Source organism: Melanerpes formicivorus, unplaced genomic scaffold, assembly GCF_026170545.1.
Source record: "Melanerpes formicivorus ecotype bairdi unplaced genomic scaffold, bMelFor1.0.p_v2 SCAF_12, whole genome shotgun sequence".
Classification (NCBI taxonomy): Eukaryota; Metazoa; Chordata; class Aves; order Piciformes; family Picidae; genus Melanerpes; species Melanerpes formicivorus.
This window is the reverse complement of record NW_027142364.1, coordinates 13,619,155-13,632,478: the sequence shown is the minus strand read 5'-3', so window position 1 is coordinate 13,632,478 and position 13,324 is coordinate 13,619,155. Positions and strand designations below refer to the sequence as shown.

The window sequence follows — 13,324 nt, the reverse complement described above, 5'->3', positions numbered from 1 at the left end:
AGGGTGAGGCAGGTCATTCCCTGAGCTGATTGAAAACTAGTAATGTTTGTTCATGATGTTTTTCCACTGTGTAGCTAGGAGGCAAGGGACAGCCAAGAAAGGGGAAGAGCCTAACAGTGCTGCTTCAGACTGTATACTGCTCTTAAGGCGAGCAACAGATAAGGTGAAACTGTGTGCAGGACAGAATTGGACTTGAAGTCCAGCTGGTGTCTGACATCCTGTTACAGTGGGTGTAAACACAATGCAAGTCAGTGAACTGGAGTCCTGTGCAGCACTCTGAAACTGCTGCTGGTGTGTTGAGGGCAGCACAGCTGTCTGGGACCTCTAAGTTCGTAGGCTGTGGCAACAGCTGTTAATTTGTTCATTTTAGGAACAGAATAGGATGTAGTTCTTGTTTGTTCTCAAGTATTTCCTTGAGTATAGCTGGCTCATCTTTTTATAGTCCTAGATGTTTACGCAGTTAGATAAATTATTACAATGGCTATATTGTGTGAGTGCTTAGTGTTTCTCTTATTTAGACTACGTGATATGCTGCTGCTGTTTCCTAGAAAATTACTGTGGTCAGATTGTCACTGACTCTGTTCTGGACAGTAAGATACTGTTTGAACACTGTTCTCGTGTGTCTGGCTAGGGTGGCCTTTTTCAACTGCTTTCACTGCTGCAAGGCTGGGATTCTTTTTGTGGGTTTTTTTGTGTTTTTGCTTAGCCCCTTGACTGCCACATGACAGAGCAAGCAGTAGATAAAGCTGTATTGATCACAGTGGTGATCATCTTTATTACATAAAGGAAGAATCTGCATAAGCAAAGCGCTCTTGGCTTTTATATCGGCAAAACAAGCTGGGTTCTGGGATTTGTCCCCTATGTAGATATTCAATACTCTTGTTTTTAGTAAAAAGAAAAGTAAACCCAGGTTTGTATTTAGCCTGAAGAGTCTGAGATACTTGTTCCCTTAAAATGCACCCTTGTTTGAAAGAGGTGATGTAAAAAGCAAATTATTAAGGAAATGGATTTTTCATACACAAGTGATTTCTTCTCTGCCCACCCTCCCCCCATCTTGTTGCTTTATCTTTGGGGTAGCATACTTACCTCATCCTGAGAGAACTGTGACCATATTTCAAGGATAGGTGGCATCACTTCAATATCTCTTCTAAAGAATTATCTGCAGACTAGATTTTCTTGGTGCTCAGAGGCAGCCCAGCAGAATAAATGCTATGAGATACAACAGGTAATCAGAATTTCCTTCTAACACTGTGTTAAGTGGGTGTTTATAGTTATCAGCTTCCTTGCAGCTTCTCTTGTCTTTTAATTAGTATTGTTTTTTATTGTGTTTCAGGATGTAGATTTGAATGTTGCATTGGGTTTTATGTTGATGTTCTTTTCATAACAGAAAAACACACCTCAAAGGATGAGCATTAAGGCATATGTGGTGAGTTTGCAAGTAAAGAAGAATTTCTAAGTTGATGACATAGTGTGAGATTTCATAATTAGTGCAGTCTTCAAACTGCTGGGCTTAGAAGAACTCACCTAACAGATTAATGTTGAGTCTTGGTTACAATCCATGTGGAGTTGTGAGTACTTTTTAATGTCTAAGTCTTTTTGCTTGCTCATTGCGTAGTCACTTCATGTCTAATGTTTTGCAGTGCCTTCAGTCTCGCTCTCAGAGCATGCTTCTGTTCAGCTCTTAAGTTCAGGATATCCTTATGAAATCTCTCCCATACTTTGCATTGTCCTTCCTATCTTCTTAGTCAGCACTGGTTTATATTAGATATTTGCACCTCCTGGATTTTATTCCTTTACACATGACCAAGTTAACTACACAAGGCAGGTAAAACTGAGGTCCCCAGTTCTTAAAGTGGTGGTGTGAAGCCTTTACAGCTGCATGGTCCTTGCTCTCAGTGCTGTCTTTTCCTGAAGTAGTCACAATGGAATTGTGTTTGATACAAACTGGTCTTGCCTGCCATCTCAGCAAAGATATTAGCTTCTGAGCAGAAGGCTCAGTAAGTCACACATCCCCCACTTGTAACCACAGCTTCTGAAACTCTACCGGTCCTTTAGTCTAAACGCTAAGTCTTATAACTCTTGGTCATGTTCTGAATGCCTGGGGTTTGTTACTGCTATTTTGTAATGCCCCAGTGGTTCTGCTGGTGACTGACACTTTCTGGAAGTGTTGCCTGCATTGTTTTTACAGTCTGCTTTGGTACATGCACTGTGTAGCCCAGGCACACTTGGTTCTAGTTCTGTGTTTTGTTTAGGGTAAAAACTGAGGGTCTGCTACAGAACAACGTAAGTAATTTACTTTGGGCTGTCATTGTACCTGAAACCCTTTTACAAATCAGTGAAGAAGCAGTTTTCTTCTGATAACCTGGTATTTTTTTCTCCCATTTACTTATTCCTTTTTTTCCCTCTCCTAGTGATTTATTTGGTTATTTCATGAGATATATTGGGGGATGAGAGGGAAGCTACAAGGTCTCTTGGCTTCTAGAATAAGGCTATCAGCACTACAGCAAATTCTTTTGTCTGTCTAGAGATGGTAAGTCCTTTAAAAAAAAAAACCAAAACAAAACACCCCTCTGGTCTCCACACACACACAAAGCCCCACCACAAAACAAGAACAATGATGAAGAATCTTGTGCTGGGAACACATAGCTGTTCTCAGTAGCTGTTCAGGGAGATGTCTGGTTGTCTTGTGATCAAGGTCACAAAACAGAGGAAAGACAGAAAATTAAATTCTGTAGCTTGCACATTGATTTCACAGAGGAAATTCTCACCCTCTGCAGGAATCTCTAATGAAGACAAAAATAGCTTACATTGCTTCTATGATGAAAAAATGTCAAGACAAGTGAATGTTTAAGGAAGATGGTGGTGATGAAAATCTATGTAACATAGTCTGTCCCCTTTCACCTAGGTAGAAATGAGTTAGTGTGAAGCATTTGTTTTGCTTTAGGCTATTAGAATTTTAATTGTCTTATATTTGAGAATTCTATCTCCTTGTTGAAAGCAAATTAAAGTGATATTTCATGTGTTGCTCAAGTTGCTCAGACTCTGGGCTGCTGTCAGAAAGGATGGTCCTACCCTGTCATCCCAGCTAAGCATTAGCACCACCTTCTTTGTTCATGCAGTGTGCCACCATAGAAAGCTGTTTTGAGCAAAAACTAACTTTAAACAAGAGGAATATCTAAAAATCTGAGTTGGACCAGTGCTCTGATGTTGCTTACAGAAAAGACAGTATGAACAGTCAGTTTTAGCCAGTTGTAAAACTGCATCCTGAGTCTGCAGCACCTGAAGTGCTGTGACATCCTCTGGAGGCTGGCTGCTGAGGAAAAGAGGTCCTGCTTCTGTTCTTTTTCTTTCAGAGGCTCTGGCACTCAACATATCCTTCTGTGATTTGATTCAACAAGATAATGAGAAAGAAAATAACTCATTGATTCTACTTGGACAAGAAGCTGAAATGCTTCTTAGGAGACTTGAGGTGTGCTGATAGAGGTGCAAGGAGAAGAGCAGAACTGGGTAGCCCAGAGTGGCAGCCTGCTACAGTGCTCTGGGATCTCAGGGGAAACAAGTTTTTCCTCATGTTCAGGTGGAACTTTCTGTGTTGCAGTTTGTGCCCATTGCACTTTCTCCCATCACTGGCACCACTGAAAAAAGTTGGCTCCATCCCCTCTCAGTCTTCTCCAAGCTAAACAGCCCCAGGTCTCTCAGTATCTCATTGTTAAGAGAGATGCTTAAGTCCCTTCATCTTCATAGCCTCTGCTGGACTCTTTCCAGTAGCTCCTTGTCTCTACAACCCAGATGTTGCCAGGTTGTAGTGCTAGTTGTTCCACTTCAGTCAGAATGCTTGGTACACCTACCAGATGTGCAGGTTTATAGACAAAAACTTGCAGGCAGTTGTCTTGGTTCAGAGAAATCTTGTAGGGCTTCTTGTTTGTGAACTTTCAGTAACTACAAAGATGAGTGTTAACATTCTTTTTCTCTTCTCATTCTGCAGAAATTCTACTAGTCTTTCTATTAGTATGAGCAGCTCTTTCAGAACTGCTAGTGTATTAAAACAGGTTAAAAGTGAGTGTGTGTATACACACATACATGAATACAAAATACCTGTCAATATTTGGGGAAGATTTATTCCTTACATAGGCAGGTTTGAATGCAGTCTCTCAATACTAGGTGCCTGTGGCTTAGAAGAGCAGGTAGAATGGGGCTTTGCTGCTATTAAATTCAAATAATCATTGATTAGATACTTGAATAAGCCAGGATTAAGTACTGTTTTAATTGCTTCCTGCTTTTGTATGCTAAGTTGTTTTTACTGTGACAGTAAGCAGGAATAGCTATGAGGTTAGCAGCCTGAAATAGCTTTTTGTTATTATTATTATTTGATGGTTGTTTTTTTCCTTTAGCTGGAAGTTGTTTAAAAAGTCTCGTGGTGTTGCTGCTCCCAGGCCAGATAGCTCTCTGCCTGTGTTGCAGTTACTAGATGTGATACTGTTAGTTAGTCACTACTGCCACCACACATTTTACAGCACGGCCCGTGACTCATTCTCACAGACCCCTCACAGTGGCAATCAGTGTGATTCTCAGTATAAATACTTGATCTCTCTTGACCTCTGTGATGTCAGCTACTGGTGGAAACTGGGTGCTGACTGTAAAAAGCACAAACCAATTGTCTTGAGGAAGGAAATATTAAGTAAGTGCCTGAAAACAAGAACAGCTTCCCAGCCTGCTCAGATTGGCGTGATGATTGCTCTTCCCTTTTTCATTGAAAATGGAAATGGAATTTAAAAATATTCTGCTGTCTGTGGTAGAAGTCCCTAATGATAAGCAAGTGTCTGACAAGAACTTGATAACTGTAGGGGACGTGACAACATTTTTTCAGTGTTGCTGCTTTGAACATTTTAAACTCTTCGTGATGCACTAGAGAGGTTTCAACAACTGCAAATATGGAAAAGCACCCAAAAGAGAATGAAAATAGACAATATCTTATGCTGAATAAGTTATATCAGACAACTATGAATGGGCAAGTTAACAGCAACACAGCTACTGTACCCATAACTGCTCAAAATATTTATAGTTTCATAGTTTCATTCAGGGTTGGAAGGGACCACAAGGATCATCTAGTTCCAACCCCCCTGCCATGGGCAGGGACACCCCACACTAGATCAGGCTGGACAGAGCCTCATCCAGCCTGGGCTTAAACACCCCCAGGGACGGGGCCTCGACCACCTCCCTGGACAACACATTCCAGGGTTTCACCACTCTCATGGTGAAGAACCTCCTCCTCACATCTAGCCTGAATCTCCCCACCTCCAGCTTCATTCCATTCCCCCTAGTCCTATCACTACCTGAGATCCTGAGAAGTCCCTCCCCAGCCTTCCTGTAGGCCCCCTTCAGATACTGGAAGGCTACAATTAGGTCACCTGGGAGCCTTCTCTTCTGCAGACTGAACAGCCCCAACTCCTTCAGTCTGCCCTCATAGGAGAGGTGCTCCAGCCCTCTGCTCATCCTCGTGGCCCTTCTCTGGACACCTTCCAGCACCTCCACATCCCTCTTGTAATAGGGGCTCCAGAACTGGACACAGTACTCCAGGTGGGGTCTCACCAGAGCTGAGTAGAGGGGGAGGATCACCTCCCTCGACCTGCTGGCCACACTTCTCCTGATGCAGCCCAGGATCTGATTGGCTTTGCAGGCTGCAAGAGCACATTGAGAGCTCATGTTGAGCTTTTTGTCCACCAGCACCCCCAAGTCTCTCTCCTCAGGGCTGCTTTCCAGGCCTCCATGTGGGTTTTGGACCTGCAATTCCACTGGTGACTGTAAGCTTTAGGAGATTTCAGTTCTTTATAGCTAACTCTTACTCTGCTGGAGGTATTCTTCTCCTGAACTTATCCAAGTGTCAGATGAGCAGTTTAATATATCTGTGGTAACTGGGGCAATAGAAACTGGTACTGAGGAGTGAGGCAGAGATGGACTGTGAATGTTGTAAAACAGTCACCAACTAACAGGAATGAGCAGTAAAAGTTAGTGCTGAACACTGTAGAAGTTAGTGCTGAACAGCCCTCTACATGCAAAATATTAGTAACTTTAGTCAACAAAAAATTTGCATCTGTAGTAGTTGATTTTTTTTGGTACTGGCATGTTCTGTTTTCCATTGTAGATAACATTAAGCTTTCTTTTCTGCTTGCCTGCTGACTTATTTCTTAGCAAGTTGCCTGTACCAAGCAAGTGATTACAAAGAGTCTTTCTGGAGTACCACTTTTGCAGTCCTATTGCCAGTTAAGGATGATGATGTGTATGGCAGTGAATTGTTTGATTTAAAACCCCAGCAATTTTAAAGAGTTGTATTTCTGTGAAATAGGAATATCAAATAAATTTTAGCTCACTGTAAATGAAATGTTAACTTCTGCATATCCTAAAGTTTGGATTTAGGATCTGATGCTTTGACCTTTCCCAAACTAAACTGGTTTGTAATGGGGAAAAAAAGATCAAGAGGAAGGAGGATGAAAGGCCTTTTTTGTGACATAGTTGGTCTTCTGGATTTAAAAAAGATATAGATCTGTGTTGCTGATTTGGGGAAGAAAATAGTAATGAAGTGCTTTGAGATTGAAAATCTGTATGCATAAATGCATATACATCTGGAAAGTTTACACAGCGTGGCAATTTTCTGTACTTCCATAGCATGACCAGGTGAAACATCTTGTACTGTATCCAGTAGACCTTTGAATGTTTAGCACCTGCAGAAAGGATTACCCTGTGATGATGGACTTTGGCGTCTTAACAAAGGGGAAGATAAATGTGTGTCAAACAGCTTTTAGCAGTGTAGTCAACAGCAGTGACTAAATTTCAGAAGGTTGTTGTGCTAATGTTTTTATTTTTTTCCACTTGCTGATGAGCTTGAGATGAGCTGCTCTGTGATGTACAAAGAACAACAACCCAGCACACTGGTTACATCCTGCTCTTTCTGCTGGCGCTGTAATAGGGGAAGTGCCTTCAGCTGAGCAGAGTAGGCCTGATTTCAAAGCAGGGAAGGGATCTAGAAGAAAAGGGAAGGAGTGATAGAAGCAGTAGAAAGCAGTAGTAGTCATGCAGTTGCACATGCTGGCTTTTTGTTTTGTTTTGTACAAATGGTGATTTCCCATGTTTCATGATGTCCAACAAGAATGAGAAAGATGTAGGGGTAACTTGCTTTTATTGGAGTAGTGCTTTTCAGTAGTGTTTTACAACACTTGTCATGCCTTTGTCAGCTGAAGAGCATCATCTGGTTGAAGAAAAAGGTAAATACTTAAGTGAATAGTGATTAAAGCATCTTTAGAGAATGGTAGTCTAAAGATAGGACTTGGAATCTCAGAAAACTAGTGCTAGCATTAAGAGAAAATAAGAATGTTTTGATATAGGAAGGCCAAGTAACGAGGAAGGCAATGTAGTGGGTTGAAATGGATCCCAGAGTTTCCCCTTACCCTGCACTGGATGTAGTTTCCACCATGGGATGAATTCGTAGGAGGTGATCTTTCTTTAAGGGTGAAAACAAATGGAGATAACTGCCTCTAGAGGAAAGCATCACTGTCTAATAGAGTTGAAGATGAATTTTCCTGCTACAAATACAGACTTTTCATGTCACTCTGGGCAGTTTTTGGACAGCTAACAGGGAATTTGGAAAAACAAGATTGGGAAGCTGATTTTGTATTTTCATGTTAAATATTGCTGTGCTCCATCCTGGAAGTTTGCTTCGACTGGATTTTATGCAGGCAAATAATTTTGGACAACATTAAGTTCTAACTTTGTTTTAGCTTGCCTCTAATTAGTTAGATTTGTCTTTTATTTCTTTTTCATAATGATACAAAGATCTCACCAATAGTGCTTTACTAGGCACGTGCTTTTATTATACTGAACGGAATTAATGAGTGAAACTGTGCTTATATGTTTGCAATACCAGCATTTGAGACCCCAGACCTGCAAGCTGAGCTGCACAGGCAGGCTTATGTAAACTTTCCAAAGGCTTTAAAATATGTGTCTAATTATAGAAGGTTAAGTATACTGAATTTTAATTCTTTTCCCCCCTCCCCAAGGCCATGTGGTTATGATATTATTGAGATTTCATAATGCCTCCTGCCGTGACAGACAGCCTTGACATCTGGGCAGTGGATTCGCAGATTGGTGCTGATGGCTCAATATCTGTGGACTTCCTGTTGCCCACTGGAATCTACATCAACCTGGATGTCCCTCGAGATGCCACCATCTCTCATATTAAGCAGGTAATACCAAACAGTCAGTTAACTTAGATGTTAACTTTGGAAGTTAACTTTGTTTCTGATTTTTGTGTGCCTTTTGGCAAATGAAGTAATGAACTCGAGTAGGCATGAAAAATAATGTGTTGAAGGCACATGCACAGCAGATTGATTAATAAAGATGTGTGTCTAGGGATTTGGAATAATTTTGGGCAGATGGCAAGGTCTGGAGAAATTGCTTCTTGCTGATAGTTACAATTCAGCAGAGATTATTCTAATAGCTCTGTATTAATACTGTGTTGCTACACTGTAACTTTTTTTGACACATCAGTAGTACATTGTACATTTATTTAGCATTTCTCTGATTAGTCTGCAAACAGGAGACACTGTCTAAATTGATTTTTAATATAGAAGTCACAGACTGTGCTCCTGCTTAATGTGATTGACACCAAAGTTGAATGCTTTAACAAGTATACATGCCACTGCCAGCTTGTGTACAAGTGCCTTGTTAGGGCAGCATTAAAAAGCGAAGGAATAATCAATCAGGTAAGGAAATAACCACAGATATTAAAGAACAATGAATTTAGCTTTCATCAGATAGTGTCTGTGTGAGGGCATTTAGACAAGTTACTCTGGGATTAGGTAGTGAGTGAATTACAACACCAAGTAATTTCTTCCTTAAGCATAATAAACTTCAGAAAGTAAGGAGTGTGATTCCTCATTCTATTGCCTTGCCTGGTAAATAAGTACATGATTTTTTATTCCTGTTTGGTCTGAGTGTACTCATTTATTTATAGAAATTCTTTTCTCTCTATCAGTAGTTGCTTCATATAATTTATTCCACTCCTAATTTGGGACATTTAGGTGATTTGGGTTTTTTTATGCAGTTGATCACTTGAGGTCATTCTGCCCCTGTACACTGCACTGGTTAGGCCACACCTCGAGTACTGTGTCCAGTTCTGGGCTCCTCAGTTTAGGAAGGAGGTTGACTTGCTGGAGCGTGTCCAGAGAAGGGCAACAAAGTTGTTGAGGGGTTTGGAACACAAGCCCTATGAGGAGAGGCTGAGGGAGCTGGGGCTGCTTAGCCTGGAGAAGAGGAGACTCAGGGGTGACCTTATTGCTGTCTACAACTACCTGAAGGGAGCTTGTAGACAGGCCGAGGTTGGTGTCTCCTCCCAGGCAGCCAGCACCAGAACAAGAGGACACAGTCTCAGGCTGCGCCAGGGGAGGTTCAGGCTGGAGGTCAGGAGGAAGTTTTACACAGAGAGAGTGATTGCCCATTGGAATGGGCTGCCCGGGGAGGTGGTGGAGTTGCCATCAGTGGAGGTGTTCAGGAGGAGACTTGACAGGGTGCTTGGTTACATGGGTTAGTTGGTTGGGTGGTGTTGGATGATAGGTTGGACACGATGATCTTGAAGGTCTATTCTATTCTATTCTATTCTATTCTATTCTATTCTATTCTATTCTATTCTATTCTATTCTATTCTATTCTATACTATTTTTATGAAACTGTGAGAGTGCCACTAGAAATGGATCTGAGAAATAAGTTTTGTGTTATATTCAAATACTTGAAATAATTTAGACTGGAAAAATGTTGTTGTTGTTGTTGTTGTTGTTTTAGTAAAAGAGTAACCTAGGCAACTCCAGGTTAGTTGGAGAGTGAGGTAATGGACTATCTGTTAGTGATTTCAGCTACTAAGGAGTTTAAAAATCAAGTATGGAAATGACAACAATAAGGAACTGGTTTTCTTGGTGGTTTTGACACATTGAAACTCAACGTGCTGTAAACAGTTGCTGTTGCTAGTTAGCTGTTTTTCAAAGAAAAAGAATGTTGATCACAGCTACAGAAGTCTCTCACAGAAATCACTGTACCTGGAAACAAAACAATAAGTAAGACTGGCATATTGGAGTAGGAGCTTTGCTCTCACCACATTGCTGTAACAAGCTCTAATTTGTGGACCCTTAGATGTATACTCAGAGGACGTGGGAGTAAATATAGGGAATTTATCTTGTACTCAAAACTGAGTAAAATATGAGAAAAGAAGAAAGACAGACAGTTATTTGAGACTTGAAGAACTGTTCATTTTTGTAGACTTAGTAATTCCACCAGGCCTTGGTACCTTGGGTGATGGCAATTGGATGCTTTCAGTGGACGATGGTTTTGGGTACTTCATGGGATTTTAAGTTTTACAGTCATTAAGGGATATAGGTAAGTACCAGTAGCTGAAAATGGAAGTTAAAGAACTTAGGGGAAAGAAAAAGGTACAATTTTTTTAATCAATATAATTATTTTAAAAGAAGACATGAACAATGACAAATTCAGCCTTTTGATCCCTATATATAATTATAAATAGGGATAAAAATGAACCAAGTTGGCAAACATGTTACCTTCTTTTGGGAACATAAATGAAAGTTAATAGTACCTTCAATCTGTAATCAGTGTCCATGCTTTCCTGTTTAATTCACTTTTCATTGGGTTTTTTTTTGCAGCTGCTATGGAAGCAGGCACATTCCTATCCACTCTTTCATCTGCTCATGGAGATTGACTCTTACATGTTCTCATGTGTGAATCAAACTGCTGTGCATGAAGAACTGGAGGATGAAACACGGAGGCTTTGTGATGTTAGACCCTTTCTTCCTGTCCTTAAACTAGTGACCAGGAATTGTGATCCAGGAGAAAAGTTGGATTCCAAAATAGGTGTCCTTATAGGCAAAGGTAATTACATTTAATTGTTTTGGAAAATGGTGGTAAACTTTGTTTTGTGTAAGGGTCTTAACTGGGCAGGTAAGAGTAGAAAAATTTGGGGAAAAAAAGTACTAAAAATGGAACATTTACCAGACAAAATTAACCTTTTTCAAACTAATACTGGTGTATTATTAAAGTAATTTAAATACTCAACATGAAACATTGGAAGTTGTTGAAAGCTGCTTTCAGCATTGTATTTCAGCACTGTGTTGTAGCACTGTCTGAGTCAAGAGCACGTTTTCTCTTACTGGATGAGGTGTAGGGAGACCTGAAGGGGACCTGCAAACTCTGGAGAGCATGTAGCACTAGGAAAAGGAGCAGTGGTTTTGTACTAGGGAAGGGTAGATTTAGATCTGACATTAGGAAGAAGCTCTTCATTATGAGAGTGCTGTAGTACTGGAATAGGCTGCCCGGGGACATGGTGGAAGCCACATTCGGAGTAAGGCTTGGTGGTGCTCTGATCAACCTGATCTAGTTGAAGATGTCCTTGCTCACTGAAAGAGGGTTGGACTATACAACCTCTAGAGGTCCCTTCCAACTCAGTGCATTCTATGAGTCTATGAAATCTATAATATTAGTACTCAGTGAAGAAAAGAATAATCCCAGCAAAGTGGATACAGAGAAGGAAGTAGAAAATATTAGGGTTCTGTTACACATGGCTTGTGAGTTAGTTAACAATATAATTGGTTTTGCTCTCACTTGTGGTGCTGCTTTTCAGCAAACAATGAAAAGCTATTTTTAAAGGTTTTGCAGTAACTTGATGTTATTTCAGAATTTTCAGCTTTTAAATCTACTCTGCTTGGTTATACAATCAAGATTGACAGGGTTGTGTGAGGTCATACCTCTTGTTTTTAAACAATGACCCATTGTTAGCTCTTTTATAAAGACTGCAGGTTTTGTTTAGATTTCAGCAGTACACTGTCTGCCTATTTGTTAAAGCTGACAATGGGAGCAGTTAGCCAGTTTAACCATTCATAGAGGTTCTGACAGATTCACATTCTCTGATGGAATATTTTGCTTATTATTGCTGTGTGAGATCCTTCCTTATACAGCCCCCGTTCTGTGCCTTAACAATGATAAAAATGTGTTATCTCTTAGCTTCTAAACTGCAGGTTTTGTTTTCAAAGGGTGTTTGGTGCTTTGAAGGGTGCTGTCTAAACTACAGAAAGAAACACTTGCAGGCCCTTTAGATCCTGAAGTATCACAGCTGTGTGAACTCTCCACTGTGTCTTCCATCTTTACGTATTTTGGAGAAGGAACTGTACTGATTTTGAATTGACTGAAATGTCAGTCTTGTCATTTGGACTCAGTATCAGTATTGATTTCAGTATTCCTAAGGTTGGAAGGGACCTCAAAGATCATCGAGTCCAACCTGTCACCACAGACCTCATGACTAGAGTAGGGAGGACACTACTGCCCACTGGAGGCTTGAACTCACAACCTTCCCAGTAAGGGTCTGATGAAGGTTTTATTCACAAGGACAAATCAAGAATAAATGTATCTGTTTATGCTCCCACTATCACTTTTGAACAAAATGAAAAAGGTTATGCCATCTTTCTGTGGCACGAGGAAAAAAAAAGTAGTAAGTAGTCTGCAAACACTTTTTTCCTGTTGTGGTTCCTGATGCATTTGCTGTTGAAAATTACCAAGCTGTCTGTAACTCAGGATGAGGTTGTCTTTTCCATTTAAGAGTACTTAAGAGAGACATTGGTTCTTGTTATTGAAGCTGTCATGCTGGGTTGCATGGGAATCATGGAAGTAACTTTGGAAGTCCATTGATGTGCAGGACAACATACAAGCCAGGTCACTTTTGAGCATCCATTTTGGATGGGATGCCTGAAGAAAAGCACTTGTGTAACCTTAAAGATAATCAAGGTTTGGGTGGGATGGTAAGTAGATGGGCAGTATTTTTACAGGTGTGCATCCCTTCCCTTGCTTGAATTCTTTCAGGTCTCCATGAGTTTGACACCTTACAAGATCCTGAAGTGAATGACTTCCGAACTAAAATGCGGAGAATCAGTGAGGAAAAGATTCAGTCGCTCGTGGGTCTCTCCTGGATGGACTGGTTGAAGCACACCTACCCACCAGAGCAGGAACCTGTTATCCCAGAGAGCTTCCAAGATAAGCTTTATAGTGGAAATCTTGTTGTGGCTGTTCATTTTGATAACTGCCAGGTAGGAATGGTTGTTCATCACAGTTGGTGTTCTATTCTTGATCCTGGTCTGAATTAGCATGTGATTGGGCATGGGTGAAATGACATGGAATACTACTATGGGGTTTGCTTTAAAATGCAAATTCTTTCACCAGCATCCTTGAATCTTGAAAGAAAGTGGGGATGTGAACCTACAGCTATGAAATGAACTTCCAA

The 13,324-nt window shown here is 40.7% G+C and overlaps 1 protein-coding gene across 4 annotated transcripts in view; it reads left to right on the top strand.

Moving 5' to 3' along the window:
- The window catches only part of PIK3CB (phosphatidylinositol-4,5-bisphosphate 3-kinase catalytic subunit beta), a 96,015-nt gene that overhangs the window by 48,234 nt on the left and 34,457 nt on the right, over nt 1-13,324 (top strand). For all 4 annotated transcript variants that reach the window (XM_068145451.1, XM_068145452.1, XM_068145455.1 and 1 more), the window contains 3 exons: nt 8,052-8,237; nt 10,701-10,926; nt 12,907-13,130. In XM_068145451.1, the coding sequence (XP_068001552.1) occupies nt 8,085-8,237; nt 10,701-10,926; nt 12,907-13,130 (603 nt within the window). In that variant the 5' untranslated portion in view covers nt 8,052-8,084. The remainder of the gene's footprint in view (nt 1-8,051; nt 8,238-10,700; nt 10,927-12,906; nt 13,131-13,324) is intronic.